At 40.2% G+C, this 26,691-nt stretch overlaps 2 protein-coding genes across 5 annotated transcripts; one reads left to right on the forward strand and one right to left on the reverse strand.

Annotated features, from left to right (window-relative positions):
- The first annotated feature begins 65 nt into the window (after positions 1-65).
- Positions 66-6,958, forward strand: ubxn11 (UBX domain protein 11). 3 transcript variants are annotated; one of them, XM_022193408.2, is made up of 14 exons: positions 66-1,326; positions 1,414-1,454; positions 2,447-2,560; positions 2,710-2,807; positions 2,901-2,952; positions 3,019-3,077; positions 3,158-3,242; positions 3,322-3,539; positions 3,617-3,694; positions 3,770-3,884; positions 3,962-4,065; positions 4,152-4,225; positions 5,476-5,625; positions 5,705-6,958. In XM_022193408.2, the coding sequence occupies exons 1-14, from the start codon at positions 1,256-1,258 to the stop codon at positions 5,874-5,876; spliced, it is 1,431 nt and encodes a 476-aa protein (XP_022049100.2). In that variant the 5' UTR covers positions 66-1,255; the 3' UTR covers positions 5,877-6,958. The 3 variants fall into 3 exon arrangements, with proteins under 3 accessions (XP_022049100.2, XP_022049099.2, XP_051813423.1); XM_022193407.2 differs by having other exon boundaries at positions 2,901-3,077; XM_051957463.1 differs by lacking the exon at positions 1,414-1,454 and having other exon boundaries at positions 2,901-3,077.
- A 301-nt stretch (positions 6,959-7,259) lies between these two features.
- Positions 7,260-25,794, reverse strand: cep85 (centrosomal protein 85). 2 transcript variants are annotated; one of them, XM_022193405.2, is made up of 14 exons: positions 25,651-25,794; positions 23,962-24,021; positions 23,720-23,851; positions 19,849-20,642; positions 13,473-13,603; positions 13,196-13,313; positions 12,882-13,067; positions 11,816-11,968; positions 11,561-11,715; positions 11,324-11,441; positions 10,403-10,453; positions 10,202-10,309; positions 9,836-10,079; positions 7,260-9,078 (listed from the first exon to the last, which is right to left on the reverse strand). In XM_022193405.2, the coding sequence occupies exons 2-14, from the start codon at positions 23,999-24,001 to the stop codon at positions 8,915-8,917; spliced, it is 2,394 nt and encodes a 797-aa protein (XP_022049097.1). In that variant the 5' UTR covers positions 24,002-24,021; positions 25,651-25,794; the 3' UTR covers positions 7,260-8,914. The 2 variants fall into 2 exon arrangements, with proteins under 2 accessions (XP_022049097.1, XP_022049098.1); XM_022193406.2 differs by lacking the exon at positions 23,720-23,851.
- Between the last annotated feature and the right edge of the window lie 897 nt (positions 25,795-26,691).

The following is a 26,691-nucleotide window of genomic DNA, read 5'->3' on the forward strand; positions in this document are numbered from 1 at the left end:
CCCCGCTCAACGCTGCACCGGACACACCGGCGGCACCGGGCCGACTAGCGGCCGCACGGAGGATTTAATGGACTGCAAGTAAACAGAGATGAGAGGAGACAGCTATTTATAGGCTCTAATTGCCAAAAGCATTTCCCAGAAGCGATAAAATCACTCTGAAAATTGCGATAATTTCATCATTTGCTCCCATTTCAAAAATGGGAGCAAATAAAATGGCAACTTTACGCACACATGCAACATGTTTATGGATGTATGCAGTGGTTTAAAGTAAAAACCATTTAGTGAAAATGTTAAGTAAAAGTATGTAGGAGTAAAACCAGGGAAATTACCTACGTTTAAAGTAAATAATGTCGAAAATAGCTATTTCATATCAGTCCAAAGTTTGGACACACCTTCTCATTTCATGTTTTTTGTTTATTTGTATTATTGTCCACATTGTAGATTAATACTGAAGATGAAAACTTGCTTGTTTGCAGCATAATTTCATATGTATTCTTTTATAGTTTTGATGTCTTCAGTATTAATCTACAGTGTATAAAATAATTAAATAAAAACCATTGAATGAGAAGGTGTGTCAAACTTTTGACTGGTCGTGTCTGAGGTGGGGCGATTTTGAACTATTTTGTAAAAAGGCTGCGGTTAATGCTCAAAACAGGACTAACTAGATGGTTATTTTCTTAATCAATAAAAATGTCATCACAGTTACCCAAAGTACAAAGTAACACCTGCAAAAAATATGAACAAAAATGTAAAATTATTAAACAGAAAAGCAGCAAATTCTCACGTTCAGAGAAAAGAATCATGAAATTTGGGATATTTTTCTTACAGGGCATAATCCAAACTGTTGCAAAGTAGCTTCTAATTACTGTTGAGTAATTCAATTTATGATAATCGTATTTCATAGCACTTTAAATGTTTTATGTGCAAAAATATCTGCCAAAATCATCAATTTGGTGAATAAGAAAACGTCAAACTCTGTATGAAATGGGTGGAATATAATTCTAAAGTTAAATAAGTATGTGTAGACTAAACATGGCCCGTACATTAAATGTGTGGCAGAGAGAGAAGAGCGACCTCCTGTGGATGATCAGGAGTCCTGCAGGTCTCCGCTTCCACAAAATCAGCTGCTCACTGTTGCCAGGAGTAACAGACACCAAACAAACTGAAAAAAACACGGGGAATCCCTCTGAACACGTCTGCACTGGAACATCACAACAGTCTAGGGGATTCAGGAGCTGGACTAAAAGAGGAAAACATGAGCTCACCTCTGTCGATGCTGAAGAAAACCAAGCGGATTCCTCTGCAGGTTCCTGCTGATGAGCAAAGGTAGGGCAGACAGGGAACACTCCTTTATTGTGCAACTGTGGGGAGAACGTGAACGCATCACATCACCCAGCTGTGTTTGTCCTGCAGGAGCAAACAAAAGGTGCCTTTTAGGAGGAACCTGGTCAAAGGTAATCTGCAGCCTCAGAACAGTCACACCCTGTACTTCTACATTTTATGCATGAATTATTTAAAAAGACTATTTTTGCGAAGTTTTTTTGCTGCTGTTGCTGCTTATAAATGAGACTTAAAGCATGTTCAGCTGGGTATTTTTGTCAGTACCAATGTTTTTGAACAAGATGTATAAATTGTAGTGACATCAACTGTTTAAAATTCACTTTAAGGCAAAGTACTACATAAAAAAGTAAAAACTTATAAATGCAAGAATGAAACTGCCTCAGCTGCTTACTAACACTGCAAAAATTTAAGGTTGTATTCTAACTTTTAGAAAATAACCTCCTTAAACAGTATTCATTTTTGACAGTTTGTTCAATATTTGTGCAATATTTCTGTCACTGAAACAGAAAATGCTCTTTTAAGATGCATTTTTACATTGAATATTTTGCACAGTTACTTTTGTTATGTTGAATACAATCATTCCCCCCACCATGGTTGTTCTCTTGTTTAAATGTGCAAAAGAAGGATTATCTCCCTAAACTATTCCTATTTTATGCAGATCATTAGATAAAGCCAGATAAAATTTTATTTCACTTTATTGGTATAATAGGACCCAAGGTTTCCTCCATTATTTGCTCCAAAAATCAGAAAATACTGTTAACAGACAGAAAAAATAAATTAGCTTTGTCATGTTTTTATGAATAAAATGTTCTATAAATCATGCTGTGAAAGATAAATGAATAAACTCCTCTAAGATGAACTGACAGGTTTCTGTCAAATAAATAGTTCTTTATTCAACTCATAGTTCGTGTACGTACTCCTGGATTGTAACATTTTTTTTTAAGTTTCATGTTTTGTGTGTAAATTGTGAAGTAACTGTCAAATAGTTGGAGTACAGTAAAAAAAAAATTAAAAAGTCGAGTGTGAAGTGTAAGTTAACAAACTGCTTTTACTTGTACCTTTGTGAATCATGTTTTCATAATCCCTCCTTATTTTTAATTTTTAGAATTTCACACAGCTTTAGTTTCTAATGATTCTTCTGATCCCAACGATCTGCTTCCCTCTCAAACTCCCGCAAATGAAGCCTCCACTTCAAAATCCAAAGCTCCAATAAAGAAAGGTATAAACTAGTGCAAAGTTCTTTTATTCCAATAGCATGTGCATTCAATGGACTGTAATTTGACTTAAATCTGTATCTAATCCCACTAAGGGTTGCTTTTATAATTACCATTTTAAGGGATAAATGTTTGTTTTTCGTACATAAATCAGCTGCTCCAAGCGACTTTGAGCTCATGACCACCATGGCTCAGCGAGTGATCCAACTGGAGAAAATAGTAAAGAGCCAAACACAGGAGATAGAATGCAAGGTGAAAACACAAACATCCTCCTCTTGTTGATATTAAAACTGTCCGACAGCTTTCTAAGAGCTCTCATTTTGCCTTTTCTTCACTCCTCTGAAGGATAAAAGGATTTCGGCTTTAGAGGAGAAGCTGAGGCTTCAGGAGGAATCCGGTAGGACATGTTTGATCACAGTTCAGTCTGTAATAGAAGTGATTCTGACTCTGTGTGTGGATTTAGGCAGAAATGATGTTAAACAAAGATGCCAACAGCTGCAAAATCAAGTGAATGAAATGGAGGTAAGATGAGAAATTAAAATGTGATTATTTTTGAGTCAGGGTGGATCTTTAAAGTAACTTAGCTGCTCTCTATGTTGCAGAAGTTTCTCGGTGATTATGGTTTGGTCTGGGTGGGAGATCAGGAGGACAGAGATGCTGCTGAACATGAGGAGACACACAGCCCAGGTAGAAACCTCCATCTCATCTTTATAGGCTCTAAACTTCTCCACATTCCTTCCTCTAAATCCCCATATTTCCTTTGCAGGCACATCTGTTGGCAGCAGCTTCTACATGAACTTTGACCTCGTGCTGCAGAGGATCAGGGATCTGAACATCCTCTCAGGAGAAGGAGAGTCCTTTGTTCAGACGACGGCGATTGGAGCTCAGCTGGCCAAGAAAGATCCTGTTCAACTGAGGCTCTACAGCAATGGCATCGTCATGTTCGACGGTCCTTTCCGCTCGTATCAGGAGCACAGCACCCAGGTTAGCTTCCGAAAGCTGCAGAAAACACACTTCATTTCTAATATTTGTTAGCTAAAACTCTCTTTTTTTTCCTGTAGCAATGCATGCAGGATCTGATGGACGGTTATTTCCCATCAGAGCTTTCAGAAAGATTCCCAGATGGTGTCCCGTTTGAAGTGAGTCTCTGTTTCTTCTTTTTTTCAAGCGGCAAAATATGCAAATGTGTGTACTTTTAATCATTCTTTGTGCAGGTTCATGACAGGAGAGATGAGGAGTTTGTGTTCAGGCTCCCCTGGGAGGCTTTTTCTGGAGAAGGACAGACTGTTTGTGGGATGAAAGCTGAAGCAGCCAGCTCTCAGTTACCAGGTCTGTTCTGCTACCATCACTGTTAATGTAAATCCTCCGTCTTTGTCCTCATTTTTTAGTTTTCCTCTAATCCACAGGTAAGAAGCTGACCACGGATCAGTTCCTGAACAAGCTGCCAAAGTGTGTGGTGAAGGGCGGTCGAGTGATTGACGTCAGGGACTCTGTGAGGGCGACTCTGCAGGTGAGCATCTACCAACGACCTTCTGTGACTTTATAGAGACTCCTCTTGTTCAGATGATGATAAACGCACATTTTCCATTTCACCAGGGTTCATCAGCTGATCCTGAGAGCAGCTCAATGATCCTCATAGACACACCAGCGCTACAAGCAATGACAGACAGGTAAACAAAATGTCCTTATGCAAGAAAACTGTGATTTCTTAAAAACCATCTAAACCCCAAAACCCATCAGCAGCTTTAAAAGGCTTTTTTTTTCTTTTTAAAAATATGCCAAAATGAAACAGCTGATCAAAACTAGTAACTGTAAAACAATAAGAATTACCTGATTTTCAATTTTCTGAAGGTTCTTTGGGATCTGTCAGAAAAATGATCCAAATCTAAGCTTAAAATTGTCAAAAATAAATGGTATATACTAACAAGACTGTAAATAATCATTATAACTGCTCAGGATTAGTGAATGGAAGAATCCAAGAATAGAATATGACTGAAATGATCCAGATGGTTTTGACAGAAAGGTTTGCACATATATGAGTTACAGCCTCATTTATAGGACATTTTATTCCCAAAAACATGGTTGTAATAGATTTTTTCCAGCTGTTTTTGCATTTTCAGATTTATAGAATGATTAAAAGTGCAATCCAAATATCCCTCTGTAAAAAAAAAAAACAAAAAAAAAAACAACAACTTGAAATTCAATTAAGTTCTTGTCCTAATGTAAATGATCAGCTGGGGTATTTTCATGATGATCCGTATCAGTTAAAATGTTTACAGTATTCACCTATAAAATTTTGATTTAAAGTGTGCTTTAAAATGATTGTGCTGCACAATTATAATCTTGCTAAATAATAGATAGTGTGAAAAACAATTCCAATTTAGTACTTTTCACATACAGGTTTGAAAAAAATATTCCACGCATCAAAGGGCTAAACTGACAATTATTTGTTTTACCAGAGGGGGTCAGTCATTACAAACTCATCCTGCCTACACACACCTCATCTAGATCAGCTGAAAAGTGCTTCAATTTGCAGAAGTTGTTCCAAAGTTTCTTAATATACAAAATATGACTGGATGGATTTTGGTTAAACATGTGTACAATGGGTGTAACTGAGATATTTTTTGTTGCATCTGTGGTTAAAGAGGCACCATATATAAGTCAAACATTTTGTAACTTTAAAACAATGAACAAATGACAAGAAAAAAAGGAGTTAAAGGAGTACTAGATGTGAAGCCTGATTAAATCCTGTACTGATCTGAAAAATGAAACAAAACATCATTTGTCATGTTAGCTTGTGAAGCTGCTGCAACACAAGTAACTGCTGATGAGTCAAGAGAGAAATACTCCAACTTTAGCTCAATTTTTCCTAAATATTTACATAGAAAGACACATTTTTGTGCTTTGTTGCCGTCACTAGACCTCAGACATCCAGCGCTGTCCGGCTGCCGTCTGCTCATGGCGTCATCACGCTCAAGTTGAGGTCAGAAGATGGAAATCACACCTACATAGTGAAAATGTACTCAACGGAAACAGTCGGTCACCTTCGGACGTATCTGGACCAACACAGGTGAGATTTCATCCTCCTGGACTGTTCATTAGCTTCTGTTTTTCCACCGTGTGACTCCGGTTGCTTGTCTGAACCACAGAGGCACTGGTCTGCCTGCTTATGACATCATCAGCGTGCACCCGCAGCGTTGCTATGACGACAACGGCCAGACGCTCTGCTCATGTGGAGTCACAACAAATGCAAATCTGCTGCTGCGAAAGAGGCGACGTGGCGATCCAGTGGCTGAAGATAATAAACCTGTAGAAGGTTAAGTTTGACCTGCTGATCTTCACAGCAGCCGTTAAGGTTTAGTTCATGTGTGTTTTACAGTTCAGATGCTGATGATTAGTCACAAGAAGACTCATAACTCAGATTTGGAACATATTTGTGGTAAAAAAAAAAAAAAAGTAACATCTAAGTGTCAACATTTTTAATAACTGCAACAAAGTACCATGAAATGTCTTTATTTATGTTTTAAGGGTTTAATTAAATGAGAACTTTTAATTTTTAGGCGGCTTTCCACTGCAGAAATTTGAGATAGATGCAAGACAGCACCAACATTTACACCATTTCAGCCTTTCTGTCTCCGTTAAAGTAAAAGATCTCTCAGCAACATCCACTTTGAATGCCAAAACAACAGAAAATAGAAGATTTTGGACATAATTTTGCTTTTATGAGCGCATAGGAAACAAAACAATGGTTTTATTTTAGCATGTATGGTAAATTGTACTTGTATTTTTTGGCCTGCCCAAATTTTAGCCAATCAGCATTGAGCCTTGTACAGTAGTTTTTGAGGGATATTTAAGAGAGTAGGAACTTCTCTCCTAAAAACAACCCTGAAAGAGGTGCTGTGGCAGAGTTTCCTGCAGTCAAAACAAGATCCCGCAGTGGAAAACAGCCTATTTGTCCTTCAGTGTTTATTGGATATTACTTGTGACCTGTAACCAATCAGAGAGCACCGTGCAGCAAACAAATAAGCACATTTTAAAGTGAATTTATTTTATCAGGACTTTCTAATGATATAATCAGTAAAATTCTGAATATCACATGCATTTATCAGTCAAACCCTCGTAGACATTCTGACTTGTCACAGCAGGAAAAGCACAGGTGTTACGAGTTTGGCTGGAAGCCTTCGTTAATCTCATTACTGACACCTGTGCTTTTCCTGTTGTGACTGAACCAGATATTTTGGTGCAAAAGGACCATCGATGTCTTAAGATTTGAGCAGATACAGAACACAGATCCAATACAAGTGCTTCTTTTCCCAAAACTCATCATGATCATTTTTATATAACATGAGAGACTGCTGTTGCCCCAAATACATGAATAAATAAAGCTGATGGTTGGAAAAATGTATTGACACTGACAGGATTAACACTATGCTATGTGGATGTGTCATGTCATGCTTGACTCTCAATCCAATTAATAACATCACAGTCGATACCGGTCTAATGAAAACTGGTGCATCCCGACAGAGTATTTCGTGTCTCACCACGGGCCTTTGGGGAGTGACTAAGAATGACAGTAAGCATAATGAGCCTGTGTCACCTCATTTGACAGAAATCTATGCATTACAGAAAACTGTTACTCGATTTAATGAAAATACTGCAGTTAAAAATCAATCAAAATGAAGGAAAAAAAAAGCTTGAAACAAATTAAAACAAACCCAAATGTGGGAAATCTTTATTTCTAAAATATGCAAATACAAACAAGGACAAAAGTATGAAAATATAAATGTCTTTTTCCCTTTTGCAAAACATTTGAGATGTTAAGGCATGCAGAGCCTGACTTTTCAAAAGATAAATCTTGTGCTACTTCAGTTTAAAGGTCCCATGAAATGAGAAATGGCTTGTGTGTCCCTGGGTGTTTTGTTGCATATTTTTATGGTAGAATCCCTTTCTCGTCCTCTAAAGTGTCAAGTTTTTTCTTAAATGGCTTCTCCTGCAAATATAAAAGCGATTTAGGGGTGATCCAGCCGACCCCGTCTATCATCATCGTCATCGTCACCACGTGGGATTAAAACACCTGAAGAAAGTCGGACATCCAACCTCATGACAAACACACTAAACCACAGAAGAAGATTACAATCTGGACGCCACTTCATGGGACCTTTACACACAGTTTTCTCAAACACGTTAGCACATTATTACAGCAACACATCAGGAGGACCCAGAAAGCTTTCACACGGAGTTGTCAATGCAAACAAAAAATAAATAATACTGAAGATTAATACTGTTCTCAGTCATACATTTAGCAAACAGTTAACCACTCTGTCGAATGCGAGTCAGCCATTATCAACGAGAAATTAAATCTACAGAGAAAATACTACCGACTTATGAGTTTTACTTATTTATCTACCAGGAACAACAACAAAAAAAATGAACGCGTGTCGGGGCCTCCACAAGCTCGGTGACACGGCCTGAACTTTTACTACATTCAGAGTCAGGGAATGTATTGGCTATCCTACTGGTTGATACGCTGAGAGAATATTGGAAGAGCCAGCTGCAAACAGCCCTTTTTGTGGTTGGTCTGAAATGAATCGTAGTTGCAAACGTGACAGGAAGGCACATGTCGGTGTTCATTCAGGCCTGCAGCAGAGAGGAGAGTTCACAAACATTCGCAGACTTGCACAACTGCTTCGACCAGAGTTTCTTTGGTATTAAAAAACTGTTGTAGGCCTGTTGGTGCGAGAAGCTGATTTGGTAGCTGTTATGTGTTATACCTCACAGCAGAGTCCAATATTACAGTGGTCGCCATTTTAAAATAACGGCGCGTTAGTAACATTTCCTTGCAAATTCAGTTATAAGCACAGGTTAAAGTATTTTCAGTTGATTGTCAACCACTTCTAGGATAATTCCCCTAAAGAGGGAAATTAGGGTTTAAATAAATTAAATTTGTGGGACTTCTACACAAAGTTTATCCACTAGAGTGGAACAAAAAGCGTAAGACTGTTTGGTAACTGACAGTATCATGTCATTATTAAAAAAAAAAAAAACACACACACACACAATGCTTAAGGATCAAGTATTAGAGGTAAGTTATTTTCTGTTAGCCCTTGGACTGAAATAGATGAACTCACCGGGGGGATGGGAGGATTCTGAGCTACAGGCAGGCTGGAGACTCGACGTTCAGTCAGTCGAGACAAGTAGAAGCTAAACCATTTGGGCTTTCCTTTGTCCTCGTTTCAAGAAAATTAAAATCCGGCCCTCTTTCTGACATTCAGTAACTGGGCTTGCAAGACAAGCCAGTTGGATGCCTCATATGTGAAGAGGAGCTTCTGCAAGTTTCCTTCATCACCAAAGTGTGAAGGTCATTGAGTTATGCAGTTTTCTCCCATGTCCTGTGCGTAACGGTCCAGTATTACGTTACGAAGCTCCTCGACGTCACGACGGAGCTGTTGGGCTTCCACCAGCTTCTTCTGCAGCACCTCAGGATTCATCCAGTCCTCGTCCTGCTCTGCCACTGCTGGAGGTGCTGGAGAAACAAGACATAAAAGATTCATCTGTTACTTCTAACCCCGAGGTTTCTAATCTAACTTAAAAAAAAAAAAAATGCAATCCTGTGAAAGTAAAAATCTGCTGGCAGGTTTGAAAGAATCCTCAAAATGAGACCAAAAGGAAGAACAGTTGGATTTTTGAAGAAATTAACCAGATCTAGTTAGTTAAAATCATGAAATTTCATGAAAAAATATTATTTCTATGTGCCTTGTTCAAAAATTCACCAAAAATATACCATTTATCAGATTCAGCACAAAAGAAAAGCCACAATTCTCTCAACTGCAATGACAATCCTGTGACAAAAATTCAGGGACTGAACTGCAGGCTGTGTTTAAACAGAGCAGATAGGACACACAAATGGAAACAAATAAAAAAATGTAAATATTACAATTATTTATACTATGTTAGGACACCATCTTTCCAGTCTAAAAATACATGCATGTGCCTGGAAAAATGTCATACATGTTGATTCCAGTTTTTCTTTTTTTTTTTATACAATAATCAAAGGAACTTTTTTCTGTTTGTTTTATATTTCTACACTGAAGTCATTTTTAAATTCTCTCTACCTCTAACCAATGCTAGTTCTGTTTCCTAGAGGTACAGGATTTTATACTGCAGTGAAAAATGAGCCAACAGCAAAACAAACTGTGAACGAAGCAAAAAATTATAGTTCAGAGGAATAGTCATATTATATTCCTCATAAAAAAAAGGAGTACAGTTTAGACGGTGCTTACAGGTGAGACCAAGCAGCAGGGAGAGGTTGGGGTCTTGTCCTTGGGCTCGCTGGGTCAGAATGCTGCACAGCGAGCGCAGATCACTGAGGCAGGAAGCAATCTCCACATGCAGCCTTTGTGTGAGTCGAGCTCCAGCTGGCTGCAGGACAGAAGAGGCCTGGTTACTGCTCCTCTGCTCCGGATCACTCATCTGCTCCTGCAGCGTCAGATTCTGCTCCATCAGTTCCTGGTTCTGGGCCGACAGCTGCAACACAGTCATCAGCACTTACGTTAGGATTGAAGCAGTCAGGCGTTATGAAGGACTCAGAGCTTCTCTCTGCACCAAACTGTTTTTTTTTTTTTTTTTTACAGATTTGTCCATCTCACCTCCTTCATGGCTGTGTGGAGCTCTAACATATTCTGCTCTTTGGCCAACACTTCCTCTCTGAGAGCCTGAGAGCTGTTCTCTTCCTGAGATATTTGCTCCTCCAAAGCCTGCAGACAAACATTGAAATGCAACTGCTAATCAATTATACAAAAAGACAGAAAGCAAATGACCATTTAGACTCATCGTGACGAGAGACTCACCTGAATCTGAGAGCCGAGCTGTTCCATCATTCGGTGTTGCTTCTCAATCACCTGTAAATGGAAGAGCTGAGCTTTAAAACAATATCTTTTAATATCACCCTGAACTAAACACTTGTTACCAGCCAGGCTTTACTGGACTGTTCTGCATTTTATTTATCAAACTCTACTCACAACCTGCTCTGACACCATCTACAGTAAACACTTAAAATACTTTGAATGCAAACTTGCAGGCAAAATCTTGCCTCCACTCTGCCAGTAGAGCTGAGAAATTAAACACAATTTCACAGAAGAACCGCATCTAACGATTCAACAGTCAAACTAGAACTTGTTGGGCAATTCTGTTTTCTTGACGCTTTCCATTTTAACATCAAATTCTTTCACTCTTTCTCCTCCCTGTTCTGTTGGGACTGCAAGACTGTGACTGAACTTTGTGAGAGTAACATGTCTATGAGCAGGAGCATTTACTTTGCAGGTGAAGCACGCATTAGCACAGCGAGCATGGTAACCAGTACAGAAAACATGCTTTAACCACATTATACTATCACTTTCATAAGAAACGAGAACTTCTCTGTAAGCTGAACTCAGTGATGACACACTTCCTCTAAGGCTGAAGCTGCAATCATTTGAAGTAAATGCAAAATTTAATTTATACATATGGTGTCAACAGTTTATGCATTTCACTATGGTATAACAATCACAATAAAGTCACACACAAAAGGAATTAGGTCTTTCTAGGTCAACAGGTTCAACCTGTTACACTCTAATCCTGTTTATGGAAAGCTCTAGTCCTACATGGTAAAATGTTGCTCTACACACACAGTATGCGACAGATAAAAACAGTTCCTCTGCTATAAAAATATCCGGTGTATCCTGGAGCTTAAAAACCCATATACCCCCTAAAAAACTCAAACAACAACATGCCTTTTTGAGTCTCTGCTGCTCCTCTCTCAAAGTGTTGTTTTCTCCTCTAAGCTTCTCGATATCCAGAGAAGGGAGTCTGGCTCCGTCCTCAAGGCCCTGCTGCACCCGCTGCTGCATACTGATGAACCCAAAAATAAGAACACAGAACGCTCATTATGCAGAGTTATTACTGTCTCTTTGTACAGAGAGAGAAGAGAATCACCGCGTCACAGAGAAGACAGCACACTGTGTACGTACTCCGTGATGGTGGTCAGCAGGTCTCTCTCCCGGCGTTTCTGCTCCTCCAGCTGTGTGTCTTTCTCTCGTAGTTGTGAGCGTGTCGTCTCCACACAGGCCTCAAGTTCTTTTACTTTCCCTTGGAGCTCAGCTGCTTGCTGTTCAGCCTCCAAGAGCTAACGGCAAAAACCACACAAATGTCCGGGTTTTAAGAGTGAGTTCAGTAAAGCAGGACAGACACAATGAAAAGGAGTGAAAGTGCAGAACTGTCCTAACCTGCTTGTTCTGGCTCTGGTAGTCCTCCAGGGTGGGCAGGTCAGCTAGATAACGCTCCAGAGTCTCAATACGCTGCTGGTTCTCTCTCTTCAGCTCTGCCTCCTTCTGACACTTCTTTTTCAGGTTGTTGATGTGCTTGTCGCGACTGCGGATCTGCACACGTAAATGTAAGTGGTAAGTGGATGCTCCAAATCTAACCATTTATAAGTCACTTGTCGTACACCACATCCCAGAGCAAAGACTGATGCAGACTTTAAAAGTAAATGTGCACACAACTCTTTCATACTATAACTGCTCTGCTATGTAGATAGTAGCACTGCCTCTCATTGTGAACACAGGCCAACACACAGAGCTCCTGTGGAGGTTTCTGGACATAGCCGGTGGTTATAGACTGGCTTGTAGCAGCAGTTTCAATGTGGATATTTCCTAGGTTTACCAAGCACAGGATTTCTAGAGAATTTTGAACTTTGCACTGTTTGGGCACCATCAATGGAAAGCATGTAGCTACAAATCAAAGCACCCCCCAAAGTCTAGCAGCATCTACTTGAATTACAACTCTTTAATCTCTATGTACAACTTCCTCTCATAACAAGCATTGGTTCTAAGCACCATTTGTTCCTGGCACATGTGCAATCAGCATGCTTGCTGTGCCACCAGTGCAGGTGGTCACAATTTATGGACAGATGACAACATTTACATGGGCCCTTGCAGACAAAGAAAGCATGAATCGGCCATTAGCGTCTTTCTTTGATCTTGCTTAGCGAAAATTACCTCCTTGTTAAGGGCTACAGAAACACTTAATAAGATCTACTAATGCCCTAGACTTGACAGTCATCTTATCTACATCTTTGTTCCTGTGAGGTGAGAAGAGAAGAGTTTCCTGTGCTAAATGAAGTCAGATATTTTGTTGGGGAAAAACTTTAGACAGAATTTAAATGCAGTTTTCAGTTTGTTAATGCAACTAAAACAGAAGTAAAGCTCATCATCATTGAACTTTTCATTCATGTTATTTTGTGGTTGTATTGCTCACAACACTGTTAGGAAGAGGCGTTAGGTAAGCACTAACCCTCTCTTCCTGTTTCTTCATCTCCTCCGCATGTCTCTCGCAGGCTTCCTTCAGACTGTCGTTTAGTCGGCGCGTTTCTGCCTCAACTGCCCCCAGTCTGCGCTCTGCCTCTGCTTTCTCCAGGGCAACACAGTCTGTACGCTCAGTAAACTGGGCCCGCAGGAATGCATTCTCCCTCTGAGCCTCCTGCAGTGACACCAGATTATGAAAGAGTCAATGGAGTTTTTTGGGGGTGGACTGTCTGTCAAGATGGCAGCAGTATAATACAGGGTCCTTAGTGTTGTTTGTGGGAATCCGAGCATGCTTTTACTAACCTGGAGACGCAGCATACACATATCCCCGTAAGAAGCACCTCGACCCAGAAGGGCTCCGTGAACTTGCAGCTCGCTTTCCCTCAGACGTTGCTCCAGCTGGGTCATATGCTGCTTTTGTCTGCATCAAGACGAGATCCAACCATCGTTTACAATCAAAGTATCACATCAATGCTGATCTAATTTCATTGTTTTATCAAAATGGTTAAACAGCAACTCCTTTACCCAGCCCTTCTTAGAATGTCTCAACATGAGCAGTAAACCTATTAGAAACACTTGCCTTTCAATGATAAGCTCCTTCTCCTTCAGCAGACTCTCACTGGCTTTTACCAGAGCGTCCCACTTGCCAGAGTCTGAGTGAACTGGCGTTGAGTACAAGGACGGGTACTGCCCTACTCCTGCATTCATTAACTGTATCAAAAGAGACATAAACATACAGACATATTAACTGTCAATTTCATTACCAGTTACAGCTGGATCACATCGAGAAAATATGCAGAGGGGATAGGAGATGCACAACTCTGATTCTTAAATTAAACTGTTTACATGTCTGACTGCTTCCCACTTTAACTTAGGACAGTGTGCAAGATACAGCAATAGAAGGGTTACAACAACAAAACTAAAGATAGTTCAAAGCACAAAACAAGATGCAAACGGCTCATGAGTTACCTCTGGCCTTGGTTACCCTTCATTGTGACCACATGACCTAATTATTTTTATAACTGACAACAGAGCAGCATATTGTTGTTGTCAATAACAGCTGGTCAATTTTAAGTGCCTGTCCGTTATTCAGAGCAATAAACCTGGAGGATGAGTTTTTAGTAGTGGCCTTTTCTTTTTAGAAGGGCTCGAAATTGGCCCTGATCTCGTGATTTGTCTAGTTTTTCATTCACAAAGTCTGGACTCCACTGGTTTCTACTCAACTCAACTTAATTCATAATGTTTCGGTTACATGAAATAAATACGAATGTCACGTGAAGCACTCCCAAGAATTTACTGTGGGAAAGGATTATTATCCGAATATTTGGATCCATTTGTCTGGTCTCCCGAACTGGAGGAGACTTGTCTGAATATTTGGATCCATTCGTCTGGTCTCCTGGATGCAAATTTTGCACACTGCCTTTGTTTTGTCTTCAGTTAAACTGAAGAATTCCCAAACAGCGGAGGTCTTCGGCATCTTGTCTTGTGTTTATACAACGAAGTGAAGCGTGACGGCAGAGTCGGCAGCCACCTGGCCATTCGGGTGGTGGTAACAAGCACGAATGGATGAGCCGAACACGGCGGGATGAGCCGAAGTGGGCCGAAGGCGAAGGGAAGAGACGAGCTCCGAATATTCCTATTTTCGTCTGGGGGGAGGAGTAGATGATCACATAGACATATGTGTATATGTCATAGACATACACACGTGGACAAAATTGTTGGTACCCCTCAGTTAAAGAAGGAAAAACCCACAATTCTCACTGAAATCACTTGAAACTCACAAAAGTAACAATAAATAAAAATTTATTGAAAATTAAATAATCAAAAACAGCCATTACTTTTGAATTGTTGATTAACATAATTATTTAAAAAAACAAACTAATGAAACAGGCCTGGACAAAAATGATGGTACCGCTATAAAAGATTGAAAACTATTTGACCAGAGTGACATGATTAACTCAGGTGTGTCATTTAATTGACATCACAGGTGTTTCCAAACTCATAATCAGTCAGTCTGCCTATTTAAAGGGAGACAAGTAGTCACCCTGCTGTTTGGTGAAAAGGTGTGTACCACACTGAACATGGACAACAGAAAGCGAAGGAGAGAATTGTCCCAGGACATCCGAAAAAAAATTATAGACAAACATCTTAAAGGTAAAGGCTATAAGACCATCTCTAAACAGCTTGAAGTTCCTGTGACAACAGTGGCTCATATTATTCAGAAGTTCAAGACCCACGGGACAGTAGCCAACCTCCCTGGACGTGGCCGCAAGAGGAAAATTGATGACAAATTGAAGAGACGGATCGTTGGAATTGTATCCAAAGAGCCCAGAGCAACCTCCAAAGAAATTAAAGGTGAACTCCAAGGCCAAGGTACATCAGTGTCGGATCGCACCATTCGTCGTCGTTTGAGCCAAAGTGGACTTCATGGGAGACGACCAAGGAGGACACCACTGCTGAAAAAAAACTCATAAAAAAGCGAGACTGGAATTTGCAAAAATGCATGTTGACAAGCCACAAAGCTTCTGGGAGAATGTCCTTTGAACAGATGAGACCAAACTGGAGCTTTTTGGTAAGGCACATCAACTCTATGTTCATAGACTCAAAAACCAAGCATACGAAGAAAAGAACACTGTCCCTACGGTGAAACATGGAGGAGGCTCAGTAATGTTTTGGGGCTGCTTTGCTGCATCTGGCACAGGGTGTCTTGAAAGTGTGCAAGGTACGATGAAATCTGAAGACTATCAAGGCATTCTGGAGAGAAATGTGCTGCCTAGTGTCAGAAAGCTTGGTCTCAGTCGCAGGTCGTGGGTCTTCCAACAGGACAACGATCCAAAACACACAGCCAAAAACACCCAAGAATGGCTGAGAGAAAAGCGTTGGACTATTCTAAAGTGGCCTTCTATGAGCCCAGATCTGAATCCCATTGAACATATGTGGAAGGAGCTGAAACATGCCATTTGGAGAAGACACCCATCAAACCTGAGACAACTGGAGCTGTTTGCTCATGAGGAGTGGGCCAAAATACCTGTTGACGGCTGCAGAACGCTCATTGACAAATACAGAAATCGTTTAATTGCAGTGATTGCCTCAAAAGGTTGTGCAACAAAATATTAAGTTATGGGTACCATCATTTTTGTCCAGGCCTGTTTCATTAGTTTGTTTTTTTAAATAATTATGTTAATCAACAATTCAAAAGTGATGGCTGATTTTGATTATTTAATTTTCAATAAATTTTTATTTATTGTTACTTTTGTGAGTTTCAAGTGATTTCAGTGAGAATTGTGGGTTTTTCCTTCTTTAACTGAGGGGTACCAACAATTTTGTCCACGTGTGTATGTGTGTGTGTTTATGTGATCACACGTCGAGATGAGCCGATATGAGCCGATGTGGGTCGAAGCGTAGGGAAGACAGTAACGCCGAATATTCGTACCACCCGGTAACGTCCGACCGGGATGGGGCGGGCCGAATATTCGGATACCAAAATTAATATCCGGATACCGCCGTAGCAAACGAATATTTGGATATTCGGGTCCAGCCCTATTAATTATCAAATCATATAACTTGCAAATATATAATAAATATATTACTAATTGTTTTTTGTGTCTGTGAAGCATTTTTGTAACAATGTCACTAAAAATGTTACATAAGTAATGCCTTAGTTACTTACATTTTCTGTTGACTAGAGATATTTTCATAGGCAAACACAAAACAGACTAAAACATAACTTATTTACAGCTTCAGGCATGCACGTGCAGACCAGCTTAGCACTAAAAAAAGCCCTGCACCACCTCCAAAGAAGCATCATTACATATATATCAATAAATAAATGCTCTCCATACAGCTACCCAACAGCTGTTGGCACCAGATTCAGACACCTACTTTAACGATCACTTTGAGCACAAACAGGACAGAAATTTTATTCACAACCTCATTTGCACTGTTCGTGTTGACAACATCCGTCAGATATCCCCAAACAGCTGGCTAGCTAGCATTAGCAACCCAACAGGGACAGACTGAATACGTTCGAGTTCACACACCGTTGCCTCGACTACCTCTACAGTTCTTTATTTGAAACCTTCTTGTAAATAAAATCTCTGTCTTGACTATGATGATGGCTACAGTCAGTCAACTGTTATGAGAAATTAAAGTTCTGCAAATTGCACCAGGTTTACTGATATGTGAACTATTCACATCACAGTTTACGCGACTGTCATGATTCAATGCGGCTAATGTAGCCAGCTGTCATCCACTTTACTTTCTTCAACTTAAAATTGTAAAAAAAAAACAAAACAAAACAGGATTTCCACAAAGATGTAGCACATTTACTGGAAAAAGGGGTATGAAGAATTAATACTACATCACCGAAAAATAAAAACGGGAAAAAAGCATATCCTCCATCAATTCATAAATGTGGCTCTTGAACCACAGCTTTAAGAACATTTCATACTTAAATGATCATCAAAGCCAAAATATACAAGAAGTTGTACCTTTTCTTCATATCGTAAAATCAAATATGGGTCCAGTCACATTTTGTACTAGAAATTCTGTCAAGTGTCAGTATCTCAACGAAGCAAAAACTTCTTAAAAATCTGAGCTGAAGTGATAGAGTACTAGAACATGTTTCAGCACAATATATGTGGAAGTTGTAACAGTCACTCGACGAGCTCTTAGTCAGCATCTGTCATAAAATGAATGACAGCATTTCAGAAATGTGCTGTTGAGCAACGGCTTTCTACCATTTGACAGTGTTTCCTGACTGCAAAAGAGAAGCAGCGACAAGCTGTCTAACGTTAACAAAACACGGGATTTTAATAATTGAACATGTAATAAAATTGATCAGACAGACAGCACAAAATCCTTTGAAGTTCTTGTGATTCTAATTTGGCTGATTGATTTGACAAATCCTTATTTAAATTAGGACACATCGTCTGTATGCCTGCAGGCCTTGCTTAGTAGGACGGCATTTTCCCAATGTTGACCTACACACGTGGACAAAATTGTTGGTACCCCTCAGTTAAAGAAGGAAAAACCCACAATTCTCACTGAAATCACTTGAAACTCACAAAAGTAACAATAAATAAAAATTTATTGAAAATTAAATAATCAAAATCAGCCATCACTTTTAAATTTGTTGATTAACATAACTATTTAAAAAAACAAACTAATGAAATAGGGCTGGACAAAAATGATGGTACCCATAACTTAATATTTTGTTGCACAACCTTTTGAGGCAATCACTGCAATTAAACGATTTCTGTATTTGTCAATGAGCGTTCTGCAGCTGTCAACAGGTATTTTGGCCCACTCCTCATGAGCAAACAGCTCCAGTTGTGTCAGGTTTGATGGGTGTCTTCTCCAAATGGCATGTTTCAGCTCCTTCCACATATGTTCAATGGGATTCAGATCTGGGCTCATAGAAGGCCACTTTAGAATAGTCCAACGCTTTTCTCTCAGCCATTCTTGGGTGTTTTTGGCTGTGTGTTTTGGATCGTTGTCCTGTTGGAAGACCCATGACCTGCGACTGAGACCAAGCTTTCTGACACTAGGCAGCACATTTCTCTCCAGAATGCCTTGATAGTCTTCAGATTTCATCGTACCTTGCACACTTTCAAGACACCCTGTGCCAGATGCAGCAAAGCAGCCCCAAAACATTACTGAGCCTCCTCCATGTTTCACCGTAGGGACAGTGTTCTTTTCTTCGTATGCTTGGTTTTTGAGTCTATGAACATAGAGTTGATGTGCCTTACCAAAAAGCTCCAGTTTGGTCTCATCTGTCCAAAGGACATTCTCCCAGAAGCTTTGTGGCTTGTCAACATGCATTTTTGCAAATTCCAGTCTGGCTTTTTTATGAGTTTTTTTCAGCAGTGGTGTCCTCCTTGGTCGTCTCCCATGAAGTCCACTTTGGCTCAAACAACGACGAATGGTGCGATCTGACACTGATGTACCTTGGCCTTGGAGTTCACCTTTAATTTCTTTGGAGGTTGCTCTGGGCTCTTTGGATACAATTCCAACGATCCGTCTCTTCAATTTGTCATCAATTTTCCTCTTGCGGCCACGTCCAGGGAGGTTGGCTACTGTCCCGTGGGTCTTGAACTTCTGAATAATATGAGCCACTGTTGTCACAGGAACTTCAAGCTGTTTAGAGATGGTCTTATAGCCTTTACCTTTAAGATGTTTGTCTATAATTTTTTTTTCGGATGTCCTGGGACAATTCTGTCCTTCGCTTTCTGTTGTCCATGTTCAGTGTGGTACACACCTTTTCACCAAACAGCAGGGTGACTACTTGTCTCCCTTTAAATAGGCAGACTGACTGATTATGAGTTTGGAAACACCTGTGATGTCAATTAAATGACACACCTGAGTTAATCATGTCACTCTGGTCAAATAGTTTTCAATCTTTTATAGAGGTACCATCATTTTTGTCCAGGCCTGTTTCATTAGTTTGTTTTTTTAAATAATTATGTTAATCAACAATTCAAAAGTGATGGCTGTTTTTGATTATTTAATTTTCAATAAATTTTTATTTATTGTTACTTTTGTGAGTTTCAAGTGATTTCAGTGAGAATTGTGGGTTTTTCCTTCTTTAACTGAGGGGTACCAACAATTTTGTCCACGTGTGTATATACAGTGTGTGTACAGGAAACTCATTTCTGGCCAAATTTCAATACCCACAAATGACCAACTGCCCCACATGTCTACACCAATAGTCTTTACTTATCCTCAGATAATGCACTTTTCCTATTCAAAGAAGTCAAAACAAGTTTATTTTACCATCCAGCAGATGTAGTTTATGAATGGGTAACATCCAAGTCTAGCCTCTATGCTATGATCCATCAAGAGCCGTTACATTTCTTAAATTTATTCTAAAACAAGTAAAACAGCCTCTACAGTTGCAGGTTTGTTTTCCTTTGTCATGAATTTAGTAGAATTTTCTAATGAGAATAAACACATACCTGCATTTGTTCCACTTGCAAGCGTAAACTCTCCAGTTGCTGTTTCTGCTGTTGTTGCTGCTGCCAGCTTGAAAGTTCACTACATCTGTCCTGCCGCAATGGCTCATAACCCTTGGAGGCAGCATGCTCCCTCAGCAGAGCCTGTGTCTGCAAGCTGAGAGGGCTTGTATAAACTCCAGCAGATCCGGCTGCACCAGGCTGACCGCCCCTCTGATTAGAGGCTTCTGATGTGCCAGGAACGCCGGGCCTCGCTTCAGGCAGAACCTTATAGCTGTGCTCCATAACTCCTCTGTAGGCCTCAGACACACAGTCTGGGGTGTCTCTAATCCCGGTCGCCTGTAATCGGAGTCTGACATCAGGGCATAGCCCCCCCAGCAGCACCGACTGATTTAGTGTAGGTTCCACAGCAGGAGTGTCAAACCTCTGGCCCTCATCCATCCGGGTGTGATCTGTGGGGAAAAGCGAGTGGTCCAGCCCATTGACGAGGCTGCGGTAGCGGCTCAGGCAGTCTGGTTTGGGTCCCACAAGATCACCTCCCACACCAACCGGAGCGTCCAAGTTGGGCGAAGATGCTGATTTGGAGAGGGAGGAAGACTTCGATGTGGTGCCGCTTGGGGTTCTGGAGCCTGAGGAAGACCTGTGACCATCAAGTGAGGACAGGGAGTCCTCCTGGACACAAGCATGGGGCTTCGAGGCCGGGGCTCCGGCCGTGGATGGCATGACATGTGCAGTGGGTATGGGGATCTGACTGCGGATGGGCTGGAAAGAAGGGCTGCTGCTTGAACTGCAGAAATCTAAAAGAGAAAAAGAAGAGCGTCATTAGAATTTACATTAGGTATTATTCACTAACTGTTCAATACACAAATGTGCCTTTTCAAAATCACTGCAGAATATCTGGAGCACTACTGCAGGCCATTTCCGCTATTTTCAGTCTGCGATGTAAAGTAGATGCAGCAGGGTTTATGGGTGGCCTACTTTGATGATGAGGTGTCACCAGTGAAAGAATTAACTGGCTCTGACTGACTCAACCCAGGGAATAGGCTTATAATAGACTTAAACCAACGCACAGAATAAAAGCTCTGCATTACGCGATAAACAAATATGTCATGCATTTGCTGTCTTAATAAAGCGAGTTCAACCTGCCGCGAAAGACAATTATAATCCACAGTAGAATTCTGTTAAAACAGAACAGCAACCCCTAAAGGGCCCTCCTTTTTAATTAGTAAGACGATCGTTATTCCCTTGATAACACACACAGATTAGTGGCCTTGGATTACTTCACAGAATACATACTGAACTCACTGCATTAAGCATGCACAAAAATGTCACTTAGCCTCATTTGGAAACCTCAGAGATCCCACAAGCTCACAAAGAACTCCAGCAAGATCTCAAAAACCAAACCCCAAACATCTTCACAAGCCTCAACAAAATTTCAAGTTGCACAACTGTCTTCAGCAGCACTACAAACCTGAGGGACTTGTTGAAGTGGGGAAACCAGGCAATCACTGGAGCGCAGCAAACATGTCATTAGCTGTGGCATTTTTTCTACAGCTGAAACGAGGTGAGTAGAGCTGCACAACGCTTTAAATCAAAATAGAAAACGGTCTTCTGCATTTCCGGGAAGCGCCAAAACAACCTCTGAAGCAAAGACTGACAGCTGCGCAGCAAGCAGGCCTGGGGCCCAAAGCTGTATTGTCCTCGTACAGCAAAACCAGCCAGTACCGAGCACTGAGCAAACACATACAAACAGGCATACACAGGAAAGGTTAGGGGTATTTATAGCCCACCTCTCAAGTTACAGAGTGATCTGTGGGTGCCGCTTATTTAAGCACCTTGCCTCCTCCCACTGTAACACACATCACACGTGTACATCCAAAGTCAAAGACTGAATGGAATAGGTTTTTCTTGCCTTTCCTTTAATCTGAAACTTGATACATCATAAAACCTCCACAATCACAGTGGAAAATAATGATGAGCAATAAGAAAGAAAATTTAATGGAAGCACAGTATTAAGTCTTCAAGGACATAAAACCTCAAATATAAAACAAGCCTCCGGGCTCCACTGATTCATGGCTGGCTAGAACAAGTCTAAACTACTTTGTCAGAAGAACATTTGGTACATGTTTGCTTAACAGACATTCCTGCCTTTGGGAGGTGAATAAAATAACAAGAAATACCTAAAGCCTATTTGTTCTCATTTGTTTTTGTAATGTCTTGTAAACTGAAGCTGGTTGCTTTTGTACTTTACTCTGTTCTCTACAGAAGTCATTATTATGGATACATTTAGGGTTAACAGTCAGTCTGAGTTCCTGCACAAACCCAGTACGTAGTAACTGAGATCATTTCTACATTGCCAAGTTTTTCCAAACAGTGAGGTTTAAGAGAACGCCACAGGAGAATAACCAATGCTAAGATGATAAGGACTGACAATGTTTAAAAAATGTCAATATATTTTTTCCCCAAAGTTTCTAAGTCAGGCTTCATTTGCTCAAACAAACTATTTTGTTCATCAAATGGTCAAAAGATAGATTTCTGACAAATAAGTTAACACAGACTTATTGCCTTTACTGTATGCAGACTAATCAGGCTTAGGGTGCTACAAAGGCCAATTTTGACTTGAAAAAACCGTGCATTAAGACAACAACTATCAAGGAAATGTATTTGAAGAGCACACCAGAAACAACATGAACAGAATGAGGCACAAAATCATGCAAACCTAGCAATCAAGCCATCCTAAGTATCTAATAACAACCTTGGCAACCATGTGTTTGAATGCAACTTCGATCCTTCCGGGAATGTTGCCTTACCAGCCCTGAGCTCAGTGATCACTGTGTTCAGAGCTTGTAAACCTCAAGAAAAACTGTTTTCAGTTTTATGGAAGATATTTATCCATCAACACTACAAATTGTTCTCCACACTCTCTGTTTACAGTTTAGTGATAGGAGGTGAGCAGAAAACACTGTTCCATTCACTATAGTAATAAGTGAAGTGCTAAAACACACATTAGTTTATAGACAGTATGTACTGGGGCTACACAGTCTGACAAATATTTTTGCGAGGTTCTATAAAGTTGCCTGGCAGTCCTGTCGTAAACACCAGCTTTGTAAAGCTCAAACCCTACAGTGCAGACACCCTCTTGATAAACCTTCAGCCTATTATTTCATTGCGTTTCCTGTGGAAACAGGGACCACCCATCCCAGCTGACCATTTATTACATCGAACCTTTGAGTCTGTCATTTTTTTCCTCTCATCATGATCATGTACAAATACAGCACAAACACAAAAGCACCATCCCTGTTGTGAATATTCCCCTTTAAAGCACAATAACATTTTTGTTAACTGTGAATGTGACATTCCACATCACAGACAAGGTCCTTTCCCCATTTAGCTGCCTACTCCTGTCATCTCAACACATCATCCTCTCAATTAGCCTGAACACCAGAGTGGTGAAGCTGCGCCTTGGGTCATTTTTCACTGTAACTCTAATCTATTGCACCTCTGTAAATCTCCAAAGCACCCACACTAGATCATGAACATTTTCTTGCTCTATAAATAGCGTAAGAGAGAACACCACAAACATAAGGTCTTTCCAGCTTCAGCACGCAAAAAGTGTTGAGGCTGAAGGCTATGCATTGCCTTTCACTGCATTAAACATGATAAAACTTCAACTCAGCTTAAAATCCAATCCTAAAGTACAGAGGTTAAATGGTAAAGAAACAGGTTGTAGAGCAAATATTATGTAATGTTCATGTGTTCAGCAAGCCACAAAACTCAAAAAGCAAAGCGGAGTCCCACCGCTGACAGACAGTCTTCAAAACAATGTTACACAACACATGCTTCAGGCAGAGGAAGAGCACGCAAAAGTCATCACCTTCTGTACTGTCAGATGCTGAGGTGCCAAGACCAGTGTCCCCGCTGTCCGATGTTCCAGGCCGGTGGCCAAAACGGCTTTGGAACTTCTCTGACACAGCTGGCGTCTGCCACTCCATGTCAGCAAACCGAGCTAATGTACATTTGTGAAAAGGGACAACGGCAGCGGAGCAGTATATCAGTATCAACGCACGAGGAACTGACGCACAGTTTATGCATTTTGGCAGCAGAGTGTCAACTTACCGGCTGGTTTGGATCCAATATATCTCTGTGAGGTTGTCATTCCATACAAGACAAAGTGACCTGACAGAGATAAATAAAATTAAAAATTAGTTGTTTGGTCTATAACATGTCAGAAGAAAGTGAAAAATAAAACACTGTGTGCCAAAGCCCAAGAAAACATCTTCAGATGTCTTGTTTTGCCCACAACCCATAAGATGTTTGCAGGGATGGGATCAGCAAGTTCTGATTTTAGCGGAAAGTTGTTGGGGGGTGCGGCGGCGGAGGCGCAGTGACTTCCAATCGCTGGGCCGTTTACAATCGTCGTTAACAAGCTATCGTTAACGTCGTTACCATCGCGCGGGAGTATCAGCGACAATAAAGTGTTCAAACTTGTGAAATCAGCGTTCAAATAAATGAAATCCGCGGATCCGCGGTAAATTCCCATCCCTGAAAAGCGGAATTCCGCGAATTCGCGGAAAAATCACATCCCTGTGTTTGGAGATTTGCAATAACCAATTGCTTAATTGGCAACTATAATCAACAACTATTTTGTTAACCGGTTAATTATTTTTTTAAATCAAAAATTCTATCAGTCTAGCTCTGTAAACTTGGATATTTTCTTGTTTCTTTACTCCACTGTGACAATGGACTGAACATCTGTGCACTGTGGACAAAACAAGACACTTGAGGATGTCACCCCGGATGATCAACGCTGTTCTTCATTTTCTTACATTTTGTTTTCCAAATAACTAAATAATTACTTGAGGAAATAATCAACAGATTAACTGACAATGAAAATAATCATTAGTTGCAGCAGAAATATTCAGTTTACAGCCATGGATGAGTAAAGAAACAAAACCTTCAAAGAATAATTGGCAATTTATGTAATTGCCGACAACTGATTGATTTATCTTTGCAGCTTTAATCTTAATGCAGATCAGTTAAGCTGACTTCTCAGTCTAACCACTAAGTGATTGTCTGAAAACCTATTCTTAACATTAGTTGACTGAGAAAACCAGAGACTGAACCAGACCACTGAAGAAAACCTTCTTTCTTGCATACTGTCGATTATGAACTGGGTGTCCTTGAACTCAGCAGCTGTTGGCCATTGACTGACTTGCTCACCTATTAAATTCATCTGCCCCTCAACAAGCACGACAGACTTATCTGGGTACCAACGAAAATAACAACATGAGCACATGTATTACTGTTGCATAATGTCTTACACAAACGTGTACATCCCAAAGAGGCCGCGGGAAGCTGTGGCAAGCCAATATAATGATTACTGATGGACACAAGGACGCTAAGATGCTGCCCGGACGTTCAGAACTAATCCTGTTCACATGCTAATTCATAAAGGAAATGACTCGTTAACCAGCTTTTTGCTAAACACTAACCGCTAAACTGAATTAGTTAGAAGAATTTCAATAGCAGCTAAAAGCCAGAATTATTCCTGTTTGGGTGTCTGGCGGGTTTAAAGCGGGAACTTCTTTAAGATTTCCTCGCTCGCATTTGTTGTACTGCGATGCACCGTTAACCATTTTAGCTAATCCATGACAAATCCGTTTCCGTCGAACAAGCTAGCTAACAGCTAACACAACGTTGCTGCTGGAGTTAACGTAACGTAAACGGCACATATATCAGTTGGCTTTGTGGCTAACATTGTCGCAGTTAAACCGGCTGTCGGCGCACACAAAACGGCTACTTTACCTTTTGTTTCACATGAACACTGAACACGGTAACAAATCTCGGTTTCGGGCTCCGAATCTCTACCATCCGCTTCTTCTGCTGCTGCTGTTGTTCCGCTAGCCAACTGATCCCTTCTGATGATGGCAGCCAACCCACAGATCGCACGGTGGACGCTTTTTCTGTAGCACAGCGCCGCCCGTCGAACACTGGACGTACACTCAACACACGAGTTAACCTGTCATGTGACCATATACCAGTGCGGTAACACAAAACAAATGAACCTCCCCGAAATACGTTGAGAAGACCAGAATAACCCAGAAAGAAGACTTTAAAGGGTTCATATGTGTCTAAACCTATTACGCAATTTAAAAATGCATTTAATTCGACCGCAAAAATAGTGATTGACATTCAATACTAGCAGTGCAAACGCAAAAATCTGTGTATTTTTTATTTCAGATGTGGCATATTACACCAGCCTACATTATAAAATACAGCTTGTTTGTCATTAGCTGCCACATATGTTAAAATAATCCACTGATCCTGTTGGCTTAGATTACACTCATAAAATTGGCTGAATGAGGCCAGTTCAGGCCGAGCAGATGAGCTCTGTAAAAAAGGAAGTGAAATTCCACAAATGGTGAAATTAGTTTGTCATAGGAAATTGAGACATTTACCATTTGTATTATTCAACCTCTACCATACAGTGACACGTGCTTCAAAGCACGATTTGTTTTTGCAGCAGATTTCACACAATTGCTTGATCATATATTTTAAAATATATTTGGTATTTATTTTCATCTTCCTATTTAAGAATTTCTATTTAATTAAAGGAGAGATATTTGTATTTATCAAATAAATACTTGGATAGACTGTATTTTTCTGGTTTAATTTATTATATTTGCTTGAAAAAGATATTTGACTATTGATTACATCACTGTAGAGAATGTATTTTTCCAGCTTGACTGCTTACATTTGCTTTTTTGTGTGCTTATCTGCATATTTTAAGTGTGTAAATTTTATTAAATCACTTTAAAATGTATTAGCATGCTTCTATTAATGACA

Source organism: Acanthochromis polyacanthus, chromosome 12 (genome assembly GCF_021347895.1).
Source record: "Acanthochromis polyacanthus isolate Apoly-LR-REF ecotype Palm Island chromosome 12, KAUST_Apoly_ChrSc, whole genome shotgun sequence".
Taxonomy (NCBI): domain Eukaryota; kingdom Metazoa; phylum Chordata; class Actinopteri; family Pomacentridae; genus Acanthochromis; species Acanthochromis polyacanthus.